Raw genomic sequence first — 25,961 nt, 5'->3', positions numbered from 1 at the left:
ACTACATAGATTTATTTGAGCTATTTTAAGAAATCCTGTTGTTTTCTGCAGAATATAAACGTCTTAGGCCAAAATATTAAATGAAAGTAAAGTTATATGCAATAAAATGGCGAATTTGTCATTATCCTGGCTGTCATTTTCCAGGCTTATGAATGCCAGGACATTGAAGTGTTACCAGAAATTTTTTTAACTGCTAATACTGTAAGGAGGGAAAGCAAATATTAACCTAATACCAAGTTTATGTATGATTGTAATATGCTTGGATGCAATCAAAGTTGTTTATTTATTTAATTATTGATTATTATACACAATTTTATTCTGTACATATCAGCAACAAAAATTTTTTGATTCTTTCTACAGAGGATAAAAAGAATTAATTTAAGCAATTTTGGTCCATCTAACATAAAGGCTTAAGTTGAGTTACTTACTATTAACTTAAAATGACTGTTTTATAAGCTTTTCAGCTAATATGTCATTTTCCTGGCATTCAAGGATTTGGTAAATTTCTATTTTTTTTTTCGAGCAAATGTCAATAAACTACACTGCTGTCTATAAGATATTAATAAGTGTTACTAAAGAAGTATATGAAAAAAAAAATTTAGATTATTTTGAAGACTTTAAATTTGAAGGAATTTTTTTATCCGAATTGTCATGCTTAAAAAGAATCACCCATATATCAGGCTGTACAAGATCATCAATTTAACTTTTGTACATCAAACTTTCTCATTATACTTAAATAGACTGTCACAAAAGCATTGTTGCTTCTGTTGGGTGGATAATGCCGTCTATATAAAACAATGGTTGAAGATATCAGCTGCACTTACTCAATATTTCTGGTTAAGTCTAGACAAAGCTAATCATTTTTAAATGGGATATTTGCTTTAAAATAAAAATTGTGATTTATCTCGTTCAAAAATCATTAGTGTCTTTCATTTTAGCTATCTGAAATGACAGAGCTTAAAACCTAATATCCATACATTTTCATGAAATAGGGATGCTCTTACTTATCACTTCGGCGTCTTTATTTCTGCATTACCGTAATAAAATCAGTGAATACATTTGAAGTGATAAGAAAATTTAAAACATATAGCATTGTTTTATTTGAAAATAATAATTGTAGTGTGTTGAATAATTTCAAGTCTATGATACCGCTCTTTCGAATATAAAATGCAATTAGCTTATTCTAAGCCTGTTAATAAAGCTTAATATATATCCTGAATATGCTATAACACATCATGCGTGCAAATCAATTGACAGATCCTTATTCCAAAAGGAAATAACCCAAAGATATGCTAAAAATAACGCTCTCACAATACTTAAATATCATTTAAGTTAAATTCCTAAACATGATTTCATTTTCATTCATTTATGTACCACATAACTAGTATAACTAGTCAAGTTTAAACTATCAATACTTGCAGTTTTAACTAGCATTATTAACTGAAATAACAAAATGCTGAATCGAAAATCAAAAACTTTCCATTCTTCAAATTGATAATTTAAAATCTGCATTTGTATTCCTAGGAAATGAGATCTTCTGAACATGCACAAGAACTCCAGGGCAAAATATTTTCCCTCAAAGAAAATCAGTGCAACGAATATTGTCATATACATTGTGTGAATATTCAGCTAAATTCACTTATTATTTTCTTTTTAAAAGAAACTGCAACTTTTACGTTAATACTAATTTTTCTCATCTTATTTTAAAATGAATACATATTCAGCTAATTTTTGCTGCCAAACAGAGGGCTGACAAACAATAGACTTTATTGTTCTGTATTACAAAAAGAACAAAAGTGGATTTGGCTCAATATGGTATTTATACATCATATCAATCTCATAGTCAAGATTTTTATTTTTAGGACTCTTGTGCTGAATACTTAGTAATGTTTATAAATATACTCAGCACTTTAATAATAAACATATCGTAGTAATATTTGTTCAATAAAAAAGAATTTTAAAATTGAGATTAAAAAATTGGTGTTCTTGGTTTAAATGTATTTCGTGCTATTTTTTTTTTTTTTTTAATGTCAATGTTTGCAAGCTATAGTGTTATTTAATCATCAACATACATCCTTCTAAGTATAATTAACAGATAAATATATTTTAGTTATAGAATAGTTTAATAGACTAATCTGATGATTAAAAGTGCTCTGTTAAAAATAAAATTTATACTTCATTTAATATCCTAATGATAACAATATTGAGAAACATTAAACACAGAAGCCAAGAAAAATATGAAACATTTATTTAATTACAATGAACACAATGTTATAATAAATAAAATTAAAATTTAATGAGCATGTGTTACATACCCCAAAGAAATTAAGATTTGACGGGAAAAAAATTTTAAAATCAAACTTTCTCTCAGTTTTGTTTAAAAAAGCAGGAACATTATTTTATTATACAAACATATTAAAAGTTAAATTACTTTGAAATTTTAAATACTTATTATTATAAAAACATCTCAAAATATCAGTTTTACAAAACATTGTTTGCAATTAGTAGATTTTATTTGAAAGATTTAACCTTTTAAAAATGAACAATCACAAGCCTTTCATCCTTTTAATTTCCGACATTTAACTATTGTATCCTGCCACGACACATGTGGAATTTAAATTTATATAAAAAATTAATGAAGTTATGTATGTAATGTAAATTATATTATATAGATAATACTATATAAATTACATATTTATTTACATAATAATATATATAATTCAAATATCATAAGCTTTTAGATATGATTTTATTAACAGTTTCTTGCAAATACCATAAATGATAGTTGTCTATAAGGATCATAGAGGTTAACACTTCACAATTTCAAGACCAACAATTGGTGATGGCTATTTTAGCATAGGCATTGCACACCAGCTACTTTGTGTTCATTTGGGGGTAAAAATATGCAATAAATTATATAATTTGAGTTATAAGTGTGTTACAATATGCTTATTATTCAAAAGTAATTAGAACAACATACAAATAATGAAAATAACTAAAAAATTGAACAAATTTAGCATGAATTGGTTCATTATATATAATGATAGCCAAGCTTAAAATCATGGTTTAGAATTACCTAATTCAAATCTCTATGAGGTTATCAATATTGAACATGTTAGAGGTGAGTCCATTGTAGAAAATGTTAGAGCATACTCTAAAATTTAAGAATGCTGTTAACATTTACATCATACAATAAAAGAATAATCATTTCTTTTTAACAATGTTATACTAGGAAAGCCACTTTAGTGTTAAAAATGTGAAGTTACCAATATAGAACATGTTAGAGGTCAGTTCATCATAGAAAATGCTAGAGCATATTCCAACAATGCAATTAACATTTACATCATCCACTAAAAGAATAATCACCCTTTTTTTTAACAATGTTATATGAGGAAAGTCACTTTAGCGTTAAAAAATGGCACATTAATCTAAGAAGCAAAAGTTAGGAAACTAAAAATTTAACTAAATTAACTGTTCATAAATTCGCATTTCAGGATTTAAAAATGAGCTGATTGATGTTTGTTAACACCTTAAATAGAATCAGCGTAAGCAAAGTTTCATCAACAAATAAAAATCTGTCATCAAATTCAGTTTTAAATCATCCAGACTTTTGAAAATCATTTGTTCTCCCTATTGTATCAAAATTATTTATTTTTGATTATGACTAATTTGCTTACATACAGACAAACCTCTATTAAACGAGCTCCACAAAAAAAAGTTGGTTTTAAGAAAAATTTGTTAAAAATAAAACAGCACAAAACAGATTTAAAATTCATAAACATAATTAATAAAGTACACTTTTAATTTGTAAATTAATATATATTACTTCTGTATATTACAACCACCAAGAAACTTTTTATAAATAGAATAAAGTTAGCACTTTCTGGATAAAATACAAAGAATGACAGAGATTTTACTGCTCTCAATTAGTTAAGTTTCTGGTAAAATCAATTAAAGATTTACCATAAAATGTGTTAAATGTCAAGCAATCAGAAATATTTCGCTTAAAATAAATAATGGATGACAAAGGAAAGTTCATTTAATAACGAATTCATTTCTCTATTTAGAAATTATTTTACGAAGAAATTCTCAAAATGTGCTTGATTCCTAACAAAAGTTAAAAGTTACTTTTAGTTTAATAACCATTCAACTCTTTTTTAAAAAAGCAGAAGCATGTCAAAAGAGTAAAAGCATTGAAAAGTCAAAGCCTTTTCTGATATAAATTATTCAAAGATAAGTAGATGTAATACATCATTTAACAACAAAGGAAGGAAAATATAATTAAAACAACAATAATATATACCTTGTGTAAAGAAGAACATAACAGATAAAAAAAAACTAATTTTTAATATTTTACTACTGAAGTTGAGGAATTAATGCAGAGACTTTAAATACTTTTTTTTATTGATCAGCTGAGCTGAGATATTTGGGCACAAAACACTCTTATTATCGTTGTAATTTTAAATTATATTTAGAACAAATAAATAATTGTGAAATGAGTATATGATATTAACAGACAAGCAGATGCTTGTAAAATTGCCTAGTAATCAATAAGACATAAAAAAATAATCAAAGTGAAAGTTTTACTTTCTTTATAATATCAATCCAAATATCAAAATATTAATACATCTATTAATATGCTGATATTTAGATTAATATTTAGATTGATATTATAAAAAAAGCATAACTTTCACTTTGATTATTTTTTATATCTAAACATCATGCTTAATGTTTTTTCTCACAAATTATAAATGGAAAGCTTCAGGCATAATAATAATAAGCCATATTTTCAAAAGAGAGAGAGTAAGTGAAAAAAAAAATTTTCATGACTATAATTTGATAGGATTCCTTCTTTGAGACAAAGGCACTGATTGTGTATCAGTGTCTCGGTATGTGAGAATATATTTTTGAGCTTCTATATAGCGCAAATTTAGAAAATTTATGAAGTACTAACCTCAAAACAATGGTAAGAAACAATTTGATGTAAAAATGTCACCTTTGGAAAAATGTGGCTTATCCCTATCTTGCCCCAAGACATTCATATACAGAATGAAAATATTATGTGTACAGGTAATAATAAATAAGTTTGCAATCGTTTTAAACAGATAATTTTTTTAGATAAAATCCATTGATCTATGAAATGACATTTGTACTGAACTTGATTTTTTTTATAAAATAAAATGTTATCTAAAAGTTAAAAATTTCATTATAATGGTGCATTTAAGAAAAATGTACATTTTACTTTGAGTAGCCAATTTGTAGATAAAACAAATTCTTTAAATTTCAAACATTTCTTTCTTAATTTCTTAAATGAATAAAGTAATATGGTTAAATTAATTTAATGACATAAAATGATAAATTTATCACAAGAATTAAAAGTATAAATAGTAAGTATAAAACAGATTTTCAAGAATCAACCTGTTCACGTATCAGATGTTGAGGGTGATGAGATGGAACAAGGTGAACTACCCCTACTACCAGAACTGCTAGCATTTATTGTGCCACATTCTTTAACTGTACTTGTACCTGTTTCTGTTTCTTTTTCATCCTGTTCTTCTTCTTCATCAAGAACATTGATACTAGATGCTATAAATAAAAGATAAAAATTATATTTTGAATGATAGTAACTATTTTGAAAAAGCAACCATCAAAAATCAGTTCAAGAAAATTAGTTTCAGTGAATTGGAGCATCTGATTAGATTGAATACAAAAAATTTATACATACCCAAACAATTAAAATAAATTATCCATCTTGTCAATTAAAGGTCACAGAAAAAAATTCTATTAAAATCTAGCTTTCTATTTACTGATTTATAATAACACCCTCATACTTGGCTAGTATGACTCAGACGAATAAAACTCAGACGAAATTTGTGTTCATTTAGGATCCACTGGTAACTAACAGGTTGCACCACAAAAAGGTATGGACTGAACTTCAAAGTCCTAGTAGAATCAAGTTCCACAACAGTGATTGAAGGGTCTTGTCATTTTTAAGAAATGGGCTCTATTACCCAATCTATAAATACCAGTAATGCAACTAGATTTCAATAAATTTGGAAATTACAAATTCCTAGGAACAAAAAAAGCTGGTCTTTTTTTAAAAAATAATAAACACAAATCCCTATTTTTTTACTTTATAAATATGCGTTAAAAACAACAATTATGATAAGAAAAAATTAACAAAACTAGAGTTAGTAAATGATTTTCTTATTTAATAAAATTAAATCCAAAACTACATATCATCAGCTTCCATTAATATTTTTCTAAGAAAATAGTAATATTTTTCTAATAAAATTAAGTACATTTGTAAGCATTTTCCTATATACACAGTTATATTACTGATTAGGTAATTTAAAATAACACTTATCAAAGAGTAGAATGCAACACACATCACTGAAAACTGACTATCATGTACTAAAAGAAAATGTTTAAAAAAAACAATGCAACAAAAAAAATGAGAAAATTCTTTCAAAAAAAATTAGATGATTTAAAAATATATTTGTTGGTAGTTAACTACGGAAAAAAAATTCTAAAAATAAATAAAAGGAAATTTAGTAATAAGTCTAAAATAAAAAGTCCTGTAGTATAAAACTAGTCAAGAACCGTAATTATTAAAACACAAATATTCAATTCAAAAAACTAGGAATTTAGTAATTAAACCTGAATTTATGTGAAGATGCACTGTTCTCCCTAAGTGTTTTTTAAAGGGTAGTCCACCCTACTTGCCCTTTGATTCCAATAAATGTGTTCTCTTTGCCATTTCTGTAAAAATAAGCCACCATCCCGTTAAAACAATGTTTTTTTATTCAGATTCCATTTTGAAACAATTTAGTCATTGTTTTCAAATAATAACACACTAGTAAAAGTATCTGAATTTATAGGTTTAATTCTGATTATGATTACAAATTAACTTTGTTAGGATTATTCTCAACTGGTTATATTTTCATAAGTATCTTTTATCGGAGGGTATTAATAATTTTTTAAGTGATTTTAAAACTAATATTTGAAATAAGTACCTTTAATTTTTTAAAAAGAAAGCATCTTTAAAGTTAATTTTCTAATAGTTTTCAGTTTAAATTATAGAAAAGAGCTTTCAAGTTGTTTATCAATTAATCTTTTTTTGCTAGTTGACTTTTTTTGGAAGAAAAAAAAATACAGCACTTAATTATTTTCATAAACTATGATTTTTCTCTCAATTTGATAATGAAAAAGAATTACCATTTGAAATATAATCATAAAATAGTATGAGAGGATAATTTAAAAATTGTTGAGCATAAAATTCAGTTATTATATAATATTACACATTTTGATAAATATTTACAGTGTTAAGCGAATGCCCTTTCAAAACTCAAAGTGCCCTTTTCAGAAAGGAAGAGCCCTATCCATTTTAATTCCTAGGGAGAACTCTGGAAGATGCATAGGATAGAAGTATTTTTAAACAAAATACTGCATAAAAAGTAAATTATATATCTTGTTTTTTCTCAATACTAAATTTCTATGTTACCAGAGAAGGCTTCTGTATATTGTTGTGATAACTTCATCTTTAGAAACCTAAAAGGAAAGAGTTCAATTTTAAGTTCAAAAAATATTGTATGTTATACACACAAATAAATTAGTAACTAGGCATTATATTATTTTAAGTAAAAATAAACTCTTTAAAATAAGCTCTTCTTAACTCTTTATTTTATATAACATTTAATTTTTGATTTAATAACATTAACTTTTAAAACACATGTGGAAAAATTTTGCAGTGATAATGAAATGGCAAATATATTTAGTTTCACCAGAAACGAAATACTTTATAACATCTTGATAAACAATCTTTTTGAATTATACATGTTCAAAATCTTTTTAAATCACATTAAGTAAGAAGCAAATAATGAAGTAGAAACAATTTTAACTACCAGAAATAATTTTCTGGAAAAAGCATGGATGCTGTCAGCTTTGTTATTTTGTCTTCAATCTATATGGTCAATCGAACATAATTGGAAGTTATTTTCAGCAAAATTATATGACATTAGTTCTTCTAAAAATAGCAAATAAAATGTATAAAAACAATAATCTACAGTTAATATCATTTTAAGTTGTTACAAAAAAAAATTAAGTAAATTTTCATACAAAAAGAATACTACTCAACAGAAAAATAAAAATGATTAAAATCATTCGTTTACAGTATAAAATTATTTATATACTAAACAAAAAATATAACTGTTTACACAATACAGTCCTTTTCGTAGGCGTTTTTATCAGGGCATTATGCCCTGCCTGCCCTTTGATGGCCCTCTTTGCAAAAATAATCCACAATGACTTAAAAACACTACCTTTTTATTCATATTACATTTTTTAAAAATTAATTCACTGTTTAGATTATAATTACACACTGATAAAATTATCTGAGTTTATAGGATTAATTCTGATTATTATTACTAATATTTATTTTGTTACAAAAATTTAATCAGTTAAAAATATTATTCGAAACTGGTTAAAATTTTATGAGTATCTTTTTCGGGGGCTATTAATGATTTCTTTAAGCGATATTAATTTTTAAAACTAATTTTTTAAATAAATAACTTTTTTTAAAAAAAATGCATCTTTAAATGTTCATTTTCAATAGTTTTCAATTTAAATTATAGAAAATAGCTCTCAAGTTGTTTACCAATTGATCATATTTTGCTAGTTTAGTTCGGGAAGGTGGAGTATATTAATAAACTTTTTATGTAATTTTAAAATTTTCTAAATAAATACCTTTTTTTAAAAAAAAATTAACTCTTAAATGTTTATTGTCTCATAATTTTCAGATAAAATTATAGAAAAAAGTTTTAAAGTTATTTATCATTTAATAATTTTTTTAGTTCACTTTTTTCGAAAAAATTTGCGCACAAGGTGCATAGGTTGTCTTTAATTATTTTTTGTAAACTACAAATTTTTCTCTTATTTTAATAATGAGTGAGTATCACTCTTTAAAATACATATATAAAATAATATAAGAGTGTCATTTAAAAAATGTTGAGGATGAAAATAAAGTTTTACATAATAGACTATCTACCAAGTATTTGGACACCTATGCCAATTACTATATCTGCAGTCCTGAGATGCGTCACGCCCTCCTGGCCCCGTGGCAGAAACACGGCGACACAGCGACATTGTCGCAGAAAGCGACTGAGTTCTTGCAGAAAGATTTTTTTTATTTGGGAAATAAAAATTTTTGGTTTGCCACAAACAAAAGTTCTCAAAATAAATTCTGCAGAAACAGAAGCTGTTTTACCAACAAAAAAAATCNATGTGCTTCCTACATTATGGCAGTTTTACGGGGTGAACCCCTGTTACTTCCAGGACGACAATGTCAGCTGTCATGTTGCGAGGGTCACCAAGGCTTGGTATGGTGCCAATGGGGTTAATCGAATGGACTGGCCTGCCCAGAGCCCAGACCTGAACCCTATTAAGAACCTCTGGAATGAGATGGATCGCCGAATTAAGGGGTGTACTACCCGTCCAAAATCGGTGAAGGAACTTACATGTCTTCTCCAAGCCGAGAGGAAGAAAATATTTCTCCAGCCATCATACAAGGACTTGTGGAAAGTATGCCTCGGAGGGTTCACGCTGAAATTGCCTCCCGTGGAGGTTCTACCAGGTATTGATTATGAATGAAGTTTGTTCTTCTTTTCAATCACACATGTCAAAATATTTATTGGTAGATAGTGTATTACACATTTTGATAAATTTTTACTATGTTAAGTAAGTGCCCTTTCCTGTAATGAAGCACCCTGACCTTTTTTATTCTTAGGGATAACTCTACATAATAATCACTAAGATAACTAAAAAAATGTCAACACTATTATCAGTTTCTTCTCAAGGATTAACATACCTTATCCTTCTGAAAACAGACTCTAAATCTTTTTTTAAATCAATTAGAAAGGTTTTTTGTTTCTTTAATTCTTTACTAGCACCAAGGTAACGACTAGTTAGAAGGGAATTGCAGTTTACAAGCATCTCATTTGTTTTTTCAAACCGAGATAACCTTAAAAAGAAAAAAAAAACAATTACACAAAAATCAGCAAGCAATTTCAATCTTAAAATAAACAATTATAAAATAAAAACCATTATTAAATTTTTATAGAGTCAGTCACATTATCCATTCAAATATGCAGCAAAACAAAAGGAACTTATAAAAAAATTCTTGAAAATCAAGAAAATACATCACGAGCATTAGTGTAACTACAAAAATTTTATAGGGTAGATAGATTGTGATCGTGAAATATATAATAGGGTTTCAACGGAAGGGAAAATTTCTTAAAGTAGTAGCAAAAGTGAGATAAATCTAAATGTTTTAAATATATTTTTAAATTTAAGAAAATATATCTGCATGCAAAAAAAATACCTCGGATAGTTTCTTATTTCTCAAATGAAAGCTAAATTTAAGTATTTTTCAGTAGTCTTGAAAAATCTTAGATACCACTAATTTTTTTTTTCAGGTTGTGAGAACCCTGAATAAATTAAAACCCGTATAAAATTTTATTAAAAATAAATAAAATTTAAAAAAAAAATCTGTGTAAACCCTGCATAAAATTTTTAAAAAGTTTTTTTTAAGAAAATAGATTTGACTGCAAAAAAATGCCTCAGATTATTTTCGTAATTTTAAAATAAAAGCTAAATTTAGGATTTTTCAGTAGCTTGGAAAAATTTTAGATACCACTCATTTATTTGCTTCATGTTGTGGAAACCCTTTATAATTATTTTTTTAATATTAGTAACTTAAAATTAATATTGATAAATTCTTATTTTTTTAGGATGATCAATTAAATTTCTAAATTCAATCAGGAACACCCCGGCAACTATGGTGCTATGCCAATCATCACGAGAAAAGTGATCTTTAACATCGACAAAAAAAGAAAGAAAAATTCAATTACTCACAAAGCAGTTAAAATTTCTAGTGTTTGTAACCCTGTATGCACAAAAATTATTTTTATGACTAAACAACCAATCAGAATTTTAAATAAACTGCTCTTAAATTAACTAATGAAAGACTGTAGAATAAAAATATGATAAGCACTGTTTACATATTTTTCTGAAGTCTGATAATCAACTTATGAATCAAAAATATATAACTGAAATTTAAATTAGAAATTCATTGTAAAAATAATAATTCCATAAGGCAATATAATAGATAATAGAATAAGGATCATAACATATAATAGTTAAGGTAATAGAATAGCTATAATATTATTTATTTGAAAAACAATAGAGGTAGTAGTAATTAAAATTGAAAAATAAACATTTGTTACAAAAGGGAAAAACAAATAAGCCTTTAATTCACATTTTAATGGTACACAAATATATAGGTACAGTTCTTTCCTAACAAGTAGACATTTAAGTTAAAAAATCTTTGAGGAAAAAAATTACTTCTTTAACCTATTTATTTTAGAATTTCTTACATTTTTGCTAAATATTTATGCACTTAGAAGAGAAAGACAAAAAATGGAACATAACTGATAATTGATGTTTTTTTAATGCATGAGCGAGCAACATAACTATTAACATTGCATAGTTTAATAAAGAACTGAAAGTGCAATTAGAAACTTATTTTAACAGAGCTTTTACTGTATTTTAGCAGTTTGTAAAATTAGGATTTTTTTCCTTATTAATGAAAGAGAAGTATCAGTATTAGTATTTGCCACAAAAAAATATATTTTGCTTACTTCCAAGCTGTGGCATTTAAGAAATTAAAAAACAAAACTAATTATAGATCTTTCTTTTTAATTTATTCTAAATTAAATAACCAGACAATTTCACTACATACATTTCTTGTTTCATAACAAAACAAGATTCTTTAACACTATCGTTACAGTGTTTTAGTCTTTCATTACAATACCAATTTATTTATTAAACTGAAATTCAATACAAAAGAATTTCAAAAACAAATAGCTATACTGAATCCTTTTAAAAACTAACTAAGCTCATTATTTAGCAATCTAGATCAATTATAATTAAGTTTCATACCAGTAGGGCGACATGACAAAAAGTGTCACCAAATGTTCTTCAAGTGAGGCTAAAATCATATGTAAGGGCGACAAATTTGTCATCCTGAAATATGTTTGGAATTAACAAAATAGTAATGAAAAATAGTTTTTTTTAATCGAATTCCATGCACCCCAAAAAAAATTTTTAATTAATTTTATTGTTCTATGCATGGAATAGAATTTAAATGTATGGTATTCAAATGGATTAACAGAAAGTGTCTAATACAAAATTTCTTAAATTTAAATGTTTAAATTTCAAATTTTTTGCATTCATGAACTGGCAGTTAATCAGTAAAATATAATATTTTTCTTTTAAAATTGACTTTAATTGAAATTTAATAATGTTTAGATAATTAATTTTTAGTGTCATATTTTGTCAGTTCTTACTTTCTCTGCTTTTTGTTCATTTATTTTGTTTAAGCATTTTAATCTTTATGTTGAATATTTACCAACATTCCAGTTTTTTTGCCCTTAATTTTAATAACTAGGTACTAATCTTCAATTATTATGGGCTAATGAACGTAATTAGTTTCAGGGTGTTATAGATATCAATTAACAATTTTTGATGCGTACTGTAACATGAATTATAATTATAAAGTTCAATTTTTCTCAAGTTTTTCTACCATATATATTTTTTGGACAGACAAATGAATACCTAAGTGGTCCTATTAGACCACTAAATTTCATTGCTGGCGTAAATCCTAATTATAAATAAATTAGGGAGCACGACAATAAAAGAAAAATACAAGCATTCACAATGAGAATATAACTTGAACCATTAGGCTTACATGTGTTTTTGAGATTGTATAATAGCACAAATATCATCCTCATTAACTTGATGCTGCAAAGATTGAGTGAAAGCAACAGGAGCTGATAATTTATTAATGTGACTGGAATTTTCTGCAGCATTACTTTCTTTCAAATTGTTTGAACTCATTCTGAGTTGCAAAAATTTATACAAAATTTTCCACAAAATATCTATGCCAACATTATCTTAGATTAAAAAAAAAAAGTTTAGTTTCTTTTTCCGCTAACTTAGCAGATAATATGAAAAGACTCCAAGATATAACTTATCGTATTTTTATCCTGTCAAGTTCTGTTTGTATTTATGTATATCTTGGTAAGCTTCTGTCTACCTATTTTTGTCCGCGCAAGATTTCAGAAATAAGCCAAAAATCAAATTTGAAGTCTCAACCCCGTTTTTTCACACTGCGTGCGAAATTAGAGATGCGGAGGAGTAGGAGCAGAAACGTAACGTCAAAATGACGTCATTTTTCTCTTCCTAGCTCGTTCGCTTAATTTCGCTTCCTAGCTCGCTTAATTTCACTAATGATATTCTCAATAGCGCCTCCAAATTTGTATACGTGATTCTTTCGCTTCTAAAGGAGAAAAATTTTCTTATCTTTTGAAGATGGAGAAGATAGATAGGCTACGATCTGGAAAACATCCGTGGAGGATAGTCCGACGACGTGCCGTAGCAGTTTTGATCCTCTGCAGAGGGGATGACTCCCCTGCTGTGGTTCCCCCAACGACCTACGGGCGAAGTCGAGCACTTTACGCTAGAACAGTGTCCGATTCCACGCACCTTCGGTCCCTGCACAAGTTGATCAAAGTGGTCAACCCCCAGCTTACTGGTCGCAGCCAGTGATGCTTGACTACAGTGTTTAACTGGGAATCGTGTCTTTAATTGTTGTTGTTGTTGTTGTTGTTGTCTTTACTATATCGTGTCTTTACTATCAGTCCACTGAGGTTGCGGGGCAAGATGGAGAAGGATAAAGACAAATACACGAGGACAGAAAAAACGCATCTGAAAGTAGTCTTCTGATGAAGCCTAAAAAAAGACTTGTCAAATTTACACCACATGATTGACATTTATTTGAAATTATTTTTGTTTTCCTCTTTACAAAGAAAATAAACAAAAATTACAAAATTTCCTTTGCAATGTTATTATTATTGTTTTAAATGTAATTTTACATTAGTCATCGATTGAATACCCCTTACCACACCCGTCTACACGTTACTGCAACGACAACTGTAGGACAGGGTGTCCCGAAATTAACGCAAGATTAAAATTTTGTGACACAAAAAGCTAATCATATCACGTATTATTTCCATTCATATAATCAATATTTTATAAATTGCATTAAGAAAAGTGATGACTTATTTATGCGATTTTACTACATTTAGAATACTTATTCCTGATTTTCTCTCTCTACCAATTTATATTGTTTTTTATGTAATGTAGGTAAGCTCGTTTTATATTTTTTACAGATGTGTACAAATGGATGAAAAAGAAGCTCATTAATTGGAAAAATTGAGATAGTGTGAGTTGAAATTCCATTAGGTCCAAACACACATGAATATATAAATTATACAAATAGAATTACAAATATTAAAATATTGCAATTGTGAATAATATTCTAAATTATCTTTAAATTACGATCACATGAAACAGTAGATATCGAAAATACCCAGATTTGTACATATATATGTAGTGATTTATAAATAAATAAATAAATGAAAAATAATAATAACGATGAAGATAAGAATTCTTTTGTAGAACTCAATCAAAAACAAAAAAAAGCCAAAGTAGGAAATTGTGAACTAGTCACTTTGGTGTGATGAAAAGAAATGTACTGTCCCATTTTCTATCTCTTACTTTTAACAATTTTACTTACTTATTATTACATAAAGAATTAATAGCAATTGGTGGACTCTTAACAATTTTTTGCACCGTTGAAACTAAAATTGGATAAATGAATAGGTGTCGAAACTTCCTGTATTACACTAAGATGTACAAAAAGAAATAATAATAATAAATAAATAAAATAAAAAGGATACATATTAGATATCCCAGATCAATATATAAACGAAGAAAAAATCGAACAAATCACTATTGAAAAATGTGTGAGTACAAAACCTGTTTCAGGGGGACAGAAAGTATAGTTTATAATGATTATTAAAAACTCGCTTAAATTTCATCAAGTAATACAAAAATAGCTTGTTTTGATACTTCAACGAGTGTTTCAATAGATTTCAATTGCGTTTTTGTTCCTTCTTAGCTTAAGTATTTGAGCCCTTATGTGTATTTTCTTTTTTTTTTTTCTAGGATTCTAAAACTAATGCAAATGGAATACAGAATACGTGCTTACATCATGATTTGCAGTCTGGAAGAGCAATAATTCTTCTAATCAGTAACTTTTTTAAGCATTTTATCCCAAATTTGACTGTGGAGGAAGAATCCTCAGCTTTACAAGAGTCATTTAACAATGCGACTTATTTACAGTTTTCCGTTGCTTTGACGAGTAATGTCACAAATACTTAGGGGAGAGTCCGGTAAGACCGGGTACCCCGATTGTGTGGAAACTCTGAATTACATTTTACTAGTCAAGAAGAAGGACCTACTATTTTGACAGGCCATGTAGATACGTTTGTTTTACTATGTCAACTCTTTAATGTTCTCTTGTTTTTAAGCTATCCCTATTTATTGGTAATTAAAGTTATAAAAATTATGTTTAGTCTAGCGTATTATATGTTTATTACATATCCATACCCTAACAAACAATAAGGATTTAGTCCACTTGTAGCACTGTTCTGTTTCGTTTTGATAATCTCTGCTCGCGGGTTAAGACCGGGTACTACCCGGTCTTGCCCTTCCCCTTGATGTATATTTATGCAAGGCCCACGAAAGCTGCAATGCAGCGAAGGCGAGATTTAAATACATTAAAGGCCTAACAAAGGCTTTACGGGTCCAGGACACAAGAAACAAAATGCCTTATTTTCATATTTTGTAGAATTTATGAAGACCCTTTATAGAAAATTGGAAAATTGTAGATTTTCTATAGATATTAAGAATTTTCTTTAATTTTCTTTAAAAAAAAATTAATGAAGACTTTATTTTTGCAAGAAATTTTGGTCGGACTCTTAGCAATCCCGGGGCAATTGCCCTCCCCTGAAGACAGTTGACAGAATTCTAGTACTTCTAAATTTCCAATTGTCCCGTGAAAAGGCTGTGGCAGAATTTAGACCTGCGGTGGGTCATGACTGTCTTGCGGACCACCTCCACCGCATTGGTATTTTTACGAGTCCGAATTGCCCACTCTGTAAGAAATTCGAAGTAATGGATAGGGAGCACTTGATGGAATGTTCTGCTGTACACGGAGACTCCGAAGTGAGCAGATATTGGAGTGCTAGGCATCTGCTAATGAGTCATTGACTTTTTTCTCTTATCTATGGTTATTCTTCTTGTTAAGAGTTTGTCAATCTCTGCCATTGGAAATAAGAAATAAAAAAAATTTTAAAAATATAATAATAATAATTTCCAATAGAGTTAAAGTGTGTTACCCAGTGGAGTATTTTGACATTTTTTTTAGAAAAATCTAATTATAAAAAAAATTGTACATAATGATTGAATCGATACATTGTAAACAGTTGATATCTTTGTAAATTTTGACCCTTATCACATTGATCAGTTTTCGAACAGACGTTCAAATCTTAGTTTCCTCTTAACCTACCTTCCCATATTTACCAAAATTAATGTTCAAATAGATCACTTAATAATGTTTTTTACGCTTGTTATAGCTGTTAGTGTTATGTAAAACTAATTGTTGCAAGAAAAATTTTATAATGGCATCTAATATAACGATCAAGCAGATAGTTAAATACATTGTTTAAACTATTTACATCTGATAATTGTTGCTGTTTATTCTTAGTTTCTAAATTACGTAAAATTCATTATTACTAGAAAGCAGTCTATTTATAATAAAAAATTGCAGTCAGATTTTTGTTGTTTTATAATCAAGTCATACAATTAAAATTTTAATTACAGTTAGACCGTAAAATTTTTATTGCTCTATATTTCTTTGATTAATTAGACTTTTCTTGATTGTTCTGAAATGTCCGGGTTACCAGGTATATTTTAATTTATTCTATATTTTTAGATGTATACATAAATTAACTGTTTACCTTTAGGAACTGGAAGTTTTGATTATTAGATTTTTTTCTCATCAAAAGGGCTGAAAAAAAGATTATCTTTGATAAATAATTGGAGTTGCAATTTCCATAATACTGAAATATCTTGAATAATTAGTAAAATTGTATGTAGTTTTTTATATATTTTTTTATTATTTCTCATTAGCTTTTGTTCTGGTTTTTTCCGAACTTTCAGAAGCAGGATTTCCTGCATCAAAACACCGTTTTTCCCTTGTTATTGTGCATAGTAGGAAACTTTTGGTACAATTTTCCCCAGGCGGGGTTCAATACCGGGAATGCTAAATCATAGTATGGAATGATAGAACAAGTCGATGTAATGAACAATTAGTCATATTTTTATTTTGTGTCAGCGACATAACTTTTAACAGAGCTTATAGCCAAAACTTAAATATTTTCTACAACTTTGGTAAGAATCTAAACAAACACTGATTTCAAAACGAGTTTTTCGCTCCCACACAAAGAAGCAAACAAAGTTTCTTACGTAACAGAACCGACAGAACATAAAATAGAACCGACTGAACAAGTAATAAAAGTTGAGAAAGATATTCACAGAGAAAATGAAATGACGAACGCGTGGTGTCATCAAACTATTACTTACTGTGAGGAGGGTATTTCACTGTTTGGTCAATATTTGAGCAATCTTTGCAGTATTGCATATAGTCTGTCTAACTAAAGAACCCCCATAGAGTCTGTGGTTGTTTGTCGCTATGGGAACAGAAAGATAAGCTTTTGATACTTTTTTGCCAACCTCGGTCAAAACTTGTCCTAAGCGCTTACCCTACATCCTTACTAGAAATAGATCAACTTTGTAACTATTGTCATGGACTCAACTCCAGCAGATAACTGGCAAAGGAAATTCGTTAGATAGAGAGACCATACACAACAATTAGCGAATTGAAATATTCCCTTCGTGTTTCTTCCATTCTTTTAACAGCTTGTTGTTGTTACACATCCCCTGGAGAAGGAAAGCCTAGACCAGGTCCAGAAGGCCCCGTCGCGTCAGTTCCCCATATATCTGCAGAAAGTCCCGATCAACCAGCAGCTGCTTATAGGAAGCACCAAGGCAAAAAAGGTGATAAGGAGTAGCAGGTTGTGAGCAGGAACAAGGTTAAAAAGTCTTCTCCCCATCTTGAAACCTTAAACACTTAAGATGGCCACTACGAAATCTGTCCATGGCCGATTGGAAAGGCCGGGAGCCGCTGCATGTTAATGATTGACCAGGGCGGTTGCCAGCATACCACTGATGGGATGGAGTACAGCGCCACACTGGAATCAAACGATGTTTTCCCAGGGAGTGTATCTCAGTGGGAGTAAGACGGTTCAAACAGTCCATAGGAAGATCGCAGCCATTCTTGGCGAGCACATCGGCTGTCTCATTTCCATGTACCCCGACGTGCGATGGGATCCATGGAGGCTTATTGGTGTCTTCAGGCCGATCTCAGATAGAAGCTTCATAATCTCCTGGCCAGGAATATCCAATATTTACGGCCAGTTCTTGAAATACTGAATAGCACTCCTACTATCGGTCAATATCCAAATGCAATTATTATCAGTTGTCTGGGCATAATTAAGGGCAGTTCCAATAGCCATGATCTCAGTTCAAAAGACTGAGCAATTATCAGGGTTTCGGATACTGATCCTGACTTAAAACTAACTGACGAACTGACTTAACAGCTTAGCTTTCATGAATAGAGGAGCAATGGGGAAATGCTGTTTTACGGTTCCTAGTCAAAGTATTAAGCATTTTGCTGGTTTTAATAAATAGTTCGCATTAATTATTCAGAATGGTTGCAGTACCAACGATTCTTTTTTAAATTCATCGACAAAAGGAATCTTACATGTCTAAGTGTATATGTTTTTTTAAACCTCCTGAAATCTGTTAAAATATCTATATTCCTTAGATTAATTACTGTAACATACTGACTATTCAAATGTCTACAACTCTTTACACTACTAAAATCTGTTCAAAAGTTTATGCACTTTAAGCTAAGAAGAACTGATGAAAATACGTATAATCTTCATAATAACTCTCCAGATACGTATAACATTTGATAAATTATCTGTACTTTTAATTACAGTTTTACCCAGAAGGAAATTAGATCTGAAAACTTTCATGACAAGGCACATTGTGATAGATTTTCCTGCAGAACAAGATTTCATCCTGAGCAGTTCCGAAATTGAACTTGGCCCATCAGGCTATATATATAGTTACGATGTTATAGCGTCCAATCACAACCCTGAAGCATGCCAGCTTTTCCAATGGTTTAGAAGCATACACAGTGCCTGTAATGAAAGCAACGGGGAAGATATGATAGCGGAAATGCTTTCAACTTTCAAAAGCAGCAAAAACGTATTTTCTATACCAATGCGTGAATATGTGCTCATTGAGGGTATTATGGAACTTTGCTATAGACTGCAAGTCGAGAACAACCATTTAGTGTGTGAGGTACGTGAGGAAACTTATGATTAATATTCTTTCAAAACTCCAGGAGGATAAACTCAACAACCTTAAAAGTTCCCTTGTATTTATCCTTTTTTTTTTTTTTTTTGAAGTCGGTATTTTAAAAAGAGAAAAATAACTTTGTTTATAATCTTTTTTTTTTCCTTCTTTTTTTTGAAGTCGGTATTTTAAAAAGAGAAAAATAACTTTGTTCATAAAATATATGATGATTAGCATTTCATGTAAGATCATTTGGTTAATATGTTAATTAATCATAAAAAAATTAAGGACTACTTGGATTTGAAAAATAATCAATTTAACTTGAAAAAATATTTAAACTTAGATATACAGCATTTGTGAAACAGTAAGAAATAATAAATATAAAGTAATTTTACTTGTTAACAATATACTAAAACGATATATCATATTCACCATGTAACCTAAGAAAAATGAACCCTACAAAAAGTCTTGCTGTTCTCCTCTGACTAAATAGCAAAACGAGAATATTTTTTTCTTTTCATTTTCTAATACAAGCGAATCTTCTACCGGAAGTTGAAACAACTTCTGCAAATACTGCCCTCTACCGTTGAGAACATGAAACACGGTCAAGTATAAAGTCAATACTAGTTCAAATTAGAAAGTTTGCATCTCTCATCTGAGCCTTTTATGATCTTAAAAATATCAGCATAAATGTTAAGATTTATTATGCCTGGCAACATTTAATCTCTTTCTTTAGGTTCCTTGGGGTATTCATCCATTTTTCCTTTAAGGTTAATATCTACCTTACCTGTACTACGCATGATTCTTTATCGCCTTACGAGATTATCGCCAACAAAACCAATTATTTTTATTTTTTGAAATGCCGGATGCTATTTAGGCAAAGTATGAAATAATCGTCCTGATGAGGTTATTATGTAAATGATGTGCATGTTACTGTGAATGACCGAAATCGGTGGTTGTTGACTTTCACCGGTGAATGTTGACAATCAAATTAGTCGCTTTGGTGAATGCCCGAAATATTTATTACATCCGATTTGATATTAATTTATTCGTGGATATAATTACATTTATTCGATATTTTAATACTTACTGACGATAGATTAGAAGAAACATCAGTGTTTGGAGTATCGGGCAAATATATACCGGGCAATGGCACTTGACCTTAAAAAAACATCAGTGTAGGGTATACCGGGCAAATGTATACCGGGCAGTGGCACTTGACCTTAAAAAAACATCAGTGTAGGGTATACCGGGCAAATGAATACCGGACAGTGGCACTTGACTTCAAAAAAACATCAGTGTAGGGTATACCGGGCAATGGCACTTGACTTTAAAAAAACATCAGTATAGGATATACCGGGCAAATGCATACCGGGCAATGGCACTTAACCAGACCTAGTATGACTAGACCTTTGGTAAATGTCCGAAGTATATACTAGGTCTAGTGCCACTTTTGCTATAGCCTAAATATTTAAAAAAAAATTAAACAAAGCGTTTGAATCCATTTTAAACTGATAACGAAATTATTGTTTTACAATTAGAAAAATAATGATAAAAACTGCTCCAGATAAGAGAAAATATCTGGAAAAACAGATAAGAGTAATTGAAGTAGTTGCTTTATACAGCGCATGTGCGGAAAAAAATTTTAAAAAAAATTATCCAGGTGCATCTAAAAGTGGATGAATATCCCAAGAGTTAGTTTTGCTATTAAGTCAAGCGCGAGCTTAAGAAATGATAATTTTAAGAAAGCTATATGTATTTTCCGACCACGATGTATAAATAATCATTATTTAAAGAGAATAAAGAAAAGTTAAAAAAACATTCCAGAAAAAGCAATTTCAAACAAATTGCAATTTTTGATCGAAAAAAAGTCACGCTATGTTCATAAATGAAAAGGGGTCTTTTCAATACGTCAAATTTCAAAAGTGTAGTTGCATTCTAGCCGACAGGGGATCAGATCACATGGTATTTTTTGCATCAAGTTTAACAGTTGATAATTCTCGAACTAATAACCGAATCTTATAAATATTTTTCTTATTTCATCATGCTAAGAGAAAAAAAATTGCAATCAAAGCTCTTAAAATTACAAAAACTTTCAAATAAATAAGAATTTTAAAAAAATTTTGTGTTAAGTTATTTAGCAAAAATAACCTTTCAGCTCGCTAAATTTCAAATCTGCTTAGTTGCAATCCTGCATTGTAATTTTTGCTACAAAATTAACCATTAATGATTCTCGTACTAATTATCGAATGTTAATTCTTTTATTCCATTGCGATCCCTGAGCATTTTTCAACACATATTTGCAACTAAGTTGCTAAATCACTTTTTGCGTCGCAAAACAAAATGTAACATTAAGGGAAACACCCGAATCAGCGACAGAGCTCAAGATATTTCATGTAAAAAAAAAATTGAAATAAAGAAAAGAAGTTATGATTAAAACCTGATGAAATAATGAGATAAATGTCTTTTTATTAAAATTTTGTTCAGTTAAAATTCAATATGGCCAGTAATTCTAAGCATAAAAATCACTCAGGTAAATCAATATACAATTTAAAATTTTTGCTTTGTCTTTTATTTTAAAAGTTTTCCATTACATTTTACTAAACTCTCTTTGTGTCAATCTGTCAGTTTATGAAAGCTGTTTTGACTAGAGTGTTAACTGAAACTATGAACCAGATATTAATACAAGTTTCTATTGTTGACGGCTATTAGCAGAATTTATCGACAATCGGAAATTTTACCACTTTCCAACACAAATAAGCTAACAGGCACAATTCTTTGGTATTATTTGTTAACGCCCTACAAAAATTAAATAAATAAATGAATAAATAAAAGAGAAAATAAGTAATATCATATTTTGCCATTTAAATGCTGTTGTTATTGTTACTTATCTCCAAAGGTCTGACGGCGTCAGATCAGGTCCATAAATCCGTTGACGTAAAAAGTCGGAAACAAGGAGAAGTGTAAATTTCTTCCCGAAGAAGTCTCAAGCAGCTTAAAATATGTTCAGCTGAAGCCTGGTGTTGGTGGAATTTTGGGCGAAGAGGGTAGGATTTCATACCCTGAGAAAAAATAAGACATTTTAGATGCCCACTGGCAAGGCGTGAAAGGCAAGTATTGGTTTTTCTGTCGCATGGAAGAATCAACGACTGCCCCGGCTTACTAGCCCTATACCAATCATGAGTGAGAGGCACCGGCCAAATCCTCCTATTTAATTTTTTAATCTGAGAAAAAAGTTCTAAGTAGGTAATTTCATCAGATGCAGAAATAGGCAGACTGCAACCGTCCTTTGCTAGACATTCTGCCTTCTCGTTACCAAATCTATCCACGTGGGATGGGAATCACTGGAAATGAATATCATGTTGAAGTGAGATGCACTTCAACTTGTGAAGGATAGATATACTTGTCTTATCACCAATATAGATCCAATTATTATGATGTTCCATTGAACTTCGGCTATCAGTCAGAATCCTGAGATTTCCATAATTATTTTCCGTCAAAATGGCTTCAAGCCCTTCATCCACTGCTAGTAATTCACTTCTAAAAACGGAACAGAAGTCTGGGTTACGTTAACTAAGAGTAAAAGTTTTGCTAGGTGTTTCAATATAAATGCCACTACCTGCAAGATTGTCAGATTTACTGCCATCGGTATACAAATTAATATCACTTCTAGGGATATTATTTATGATTTTCAAGGCTAGTTGTCTAAGATGTTCCGGTAAAGTGTTCTTTTTATTGATTGAGGAGGAAAGGTTGTAATGAAAATGAACCCTGGAAAAATCTTCTGTTGGAGTCATGCAGAAATGAAGAGAATGTGGTTCAACATTTTTAGCAATAGCATTTTGAGACAAAGCCTGACAAAAAGTGCTATTTTTCTTTAGTCTCTGGTGGTTTCCTCAATTACAAAGATACTTTGAGGTATTGTTTAGAGAGCCATAGCTGTAAAGTTTGCTAAAGTATTCTGTAAGGCTGACCTGTCTTCGAATTTGAAGAGGCTCTAAATAAGCTTCGAAAAGGACTATCTCTCTGAAGGGCAGCTCCTCTTAAATCTGTAATTATCCGAGCTGCACTCAGATGAACTTGATCTAATATTTTCAAGTTAGAAATTGTGGCACAGCATTAGACTGGAAAGCCATATTCAAGAATAGGTCTGATGAGTGCAAGATATGTAGTTCTAAGGGTAGAGGCGAGAACTCACCAGTCTCTACCTGCAATATATTTAAGAATGTTTAGACATTTTCTTGCCTTCAAAACTATGCAATCAATGTGTTTGATACTTGTAAATTCAGGATCAAGGATATATCTCAAGTACTTTGGGTGCTCTTCATAGGCAAGATTTTGGTTTTCAAGCATCCGTTTAGGTTGATAGATATATAGGTCTTTATTTGTTGTAAAAAAGGTAGTGATTGATTTAGCGGCATTGAAGTTGAGTTTAAGATCTTCAGCAAATTTTGACAATGCAAAATTTTTGTCATTTAAATAAAAAATGGAATAAAAAAACAGTTTTAACAATTGGCAATCGAAATGGGCTACAGGTGGCGCAGCTCAGAGCTCACTATACCTATGGCAACACTTTACATGATTTCACCATTAGCATGTGGATAGTTATAAAAGAAGAAATTACGCTAGTTCCGGTCTTGATTTTCAAATAGATTAAAAACTTTTAACTTAGGAAACCATATGGAACTGAAAAATGCATTAAACATGGTTCTAAAGAAAGCGTCTTGGAAATTTTAGAAAACATTTCTGATTATTATATACGAAGAAATATTATGGAATGGGAAAATATAATGTGCACTCTTATACAACTGAGATGAGAATGGAAGGGGGAGGGTCAAGACATGGAACCGATGTTCTCCCCAAATGGTGTATTCTAGCGTAGTGAATGCACAAAGGATACACAGCATTAACCATGAACTTCGCTCAAGCAATTCACCAAAAAATTGGCTCACATTTATGGCAACAATAGAATTATTTTATTAGTCAGCTTGAAAAACGTAGTTTTTAAATATTTATATTTGGATACCGACAAGTGACGTCATCGTAGGTAAATCGCAGCATTTGTCCATTTAGAAGCCAATCACATTTGACACACATACACGTGACGTCGTTCACAAGTATCTAATTAAACCTCATTTAAAACACAAGGTTAGGCTAAATCACTTCACTTCTTCTCTAGTTGTAAGAGTCCAACTGTAATGTTTTTAAAGCTTTTAGATTTGATTTATGAGATCTGGTTTGCATTTGGTCCTCTTCACTTCACTGTTCTTTTCAAACCTGAGGTGTTTCGTTATGGAAGAAAATTTCAGACCAAACGGGAAGACGTGCTCTCATATTTCTTGAAACATGCTCGGCAGTCAAAACTCATGTATAGGGGCAAGAGAATGATTGATGTAAGCGTTTACAGCTGCATACCAAAGCCACCTGTTTTCGTTGCAGCAGATTCATGGCAATGGAAACCACTTTTGAGATATTTGCAATATGGAGCCAGGTAATTAATTGATTTTATATGTTAAAATTTCAATAATTCGTGATGTTTAAAACATGAAACTAAATAATGAAATTTTTAATTCTCGAATACTGTAAAGTTAATATGTTGAAAATACTGTAAAGTTAAAGTACCAATTATATTAATTCCTCAAATTTCAATAATTGCTAATTAATATTTTTAACTTGCAAAATGAAGCCGGATAATTTATTTCAAAGCTCGTGTTTTTATAATTTGAGAACTTATAAAAGTAATTGATTATTTAATGCTCGTGTTCTGTTTTGCAACATGGATTCAGGCAATCGATTTTTTATGCTTGGAATTCATCACTTTGCGGAACTAAGCAATTGTTGATTTTATATACTTGGGTTACGTAAAATATTTCCAAAGTATCTTTCAAAATTTTTATTGGCTATCGAAATGGGCTATAGGTGGCATAGAGCAGAACTCTCTACCTATGCCAACACTTCGCAAGCTTTCACCATTAGCAAGCGGAGAGTCATGGAAGAAGATAGATTCAAAGATTCCTTGATTTTCAAAGAGATTAAAAACTTTCAAGTTTGGTAGGTAGGTATGTTATTTAAATTACACTAGAGCTGCACAATGGGCTATTAGCGACGGTCAGGGAAACATCCCTGAGGATGATCCGAAGGCATGCCATCTCAATTTTGATCCCCTGCAGGGGAGATGGCTCCATTGCTTTGGTAGCCTGACAACCTGAGTGAGAAGTCGAGCACTTCACGGTGGAACAATTTAAAGAGACCCGATACAGCACACCCTCAGTCCCTTCGCATGCTGATCAGAGTGATCACCCACCCGCTTACTGACCGCAGCCAGTGATGCTTGAGTTCGATGTTTTACTGAGGTCGGTTTCTTTACGACCAGTCTACTGCGGGACATACTTTTAAGTTTAGAAACGATATGGAACTAAAGACTATATTGAACATATCTCTAAAAAAAACGTCGTGGAAATTAAAAAAAATATTTTTATATTATATATTATATATATATTATATATTATATA

General features: G+C 29.9%; 2 protein-coding genes and 1 pseudogene across 2 annotated transcripts in view; 1 reads left to right on the top strand and 2 right to left on the bottom strand.

Moving 5' to 3' along the window:
* Positions 1-2,226: 2,226 nt before the first annotated feature.
* Positions 2,227-13,151, bottom strand: LOC107450304 (kxDL motif-containing protein 1). The gene is made up of 4 exons (XM_016066065.3): positions 12,806-13,151; positions 9,866-10,018; positions 7,505-7,551; positions 2,227-5,586 (listed from the first exon to the last, which is right to left on the bottom strand). The coding sequence occupies exons 1-4, from the start codon at positions 12,952-12,954 to the stop codon at positions 5,423-5,425; spliced, it is 513 nt and encodes a 170-aa protein (XP_015921551.1). The 5' UTR covers positions 12,955-13,151; the 3' UTR covers positions 2,227-5,422.
* Positions 13,152-16,791: 3,640 nt separating this feature from the next.
* Positions 16,792-25,961, top strand: part of LOC139425535 (uncharacterized) — a 13,864-nt gene continuing 4,694 nt past the window's right edge. The window contains exons 1-3 of the mRNA XM_071180627.1: positions 16,792-16,928; positions 19,088-19,455; positions 24,660-24,940. Of these exons, the coding sequence (XP_071036728.1) occupies positions 16,913-16,928; positions 19,088-19,455; positions 24,660-24,940 (665 nt within the window). The 5' untranslated portion in view covers positions 16,792-16,912. The remainder of the gene's footprint in view (positions 16,929-19,087; positions 19,456-24,659; positions 24,941-25,961) is intronic.
* Positions 22,360-23,246, bottom strand: LOC139425696 (uncharacterized; annotated as a pseudogene).

The sequence above is a fragment of the Parasteatoda tepidariorum genome, chromosome 5 (assembly GCF_043381705.1).
Source record: "Parasteatoda tepidariorum isolate YZ-2023 chromosome 5, CAS_Ptep_4.0, whole genome shotgun sequence".
Lineage (NCBI taxonomy): Eukaryota > Metazoa > Arthropoda > Arachnida > Araneae > Theridiidae > Parasteatoda > Parasteatoda tepidariorum.
Note: the sequence above shows the minus strand (reverse complement) of the source record. Positions and strands in the feature narration are given on the sequence as shown.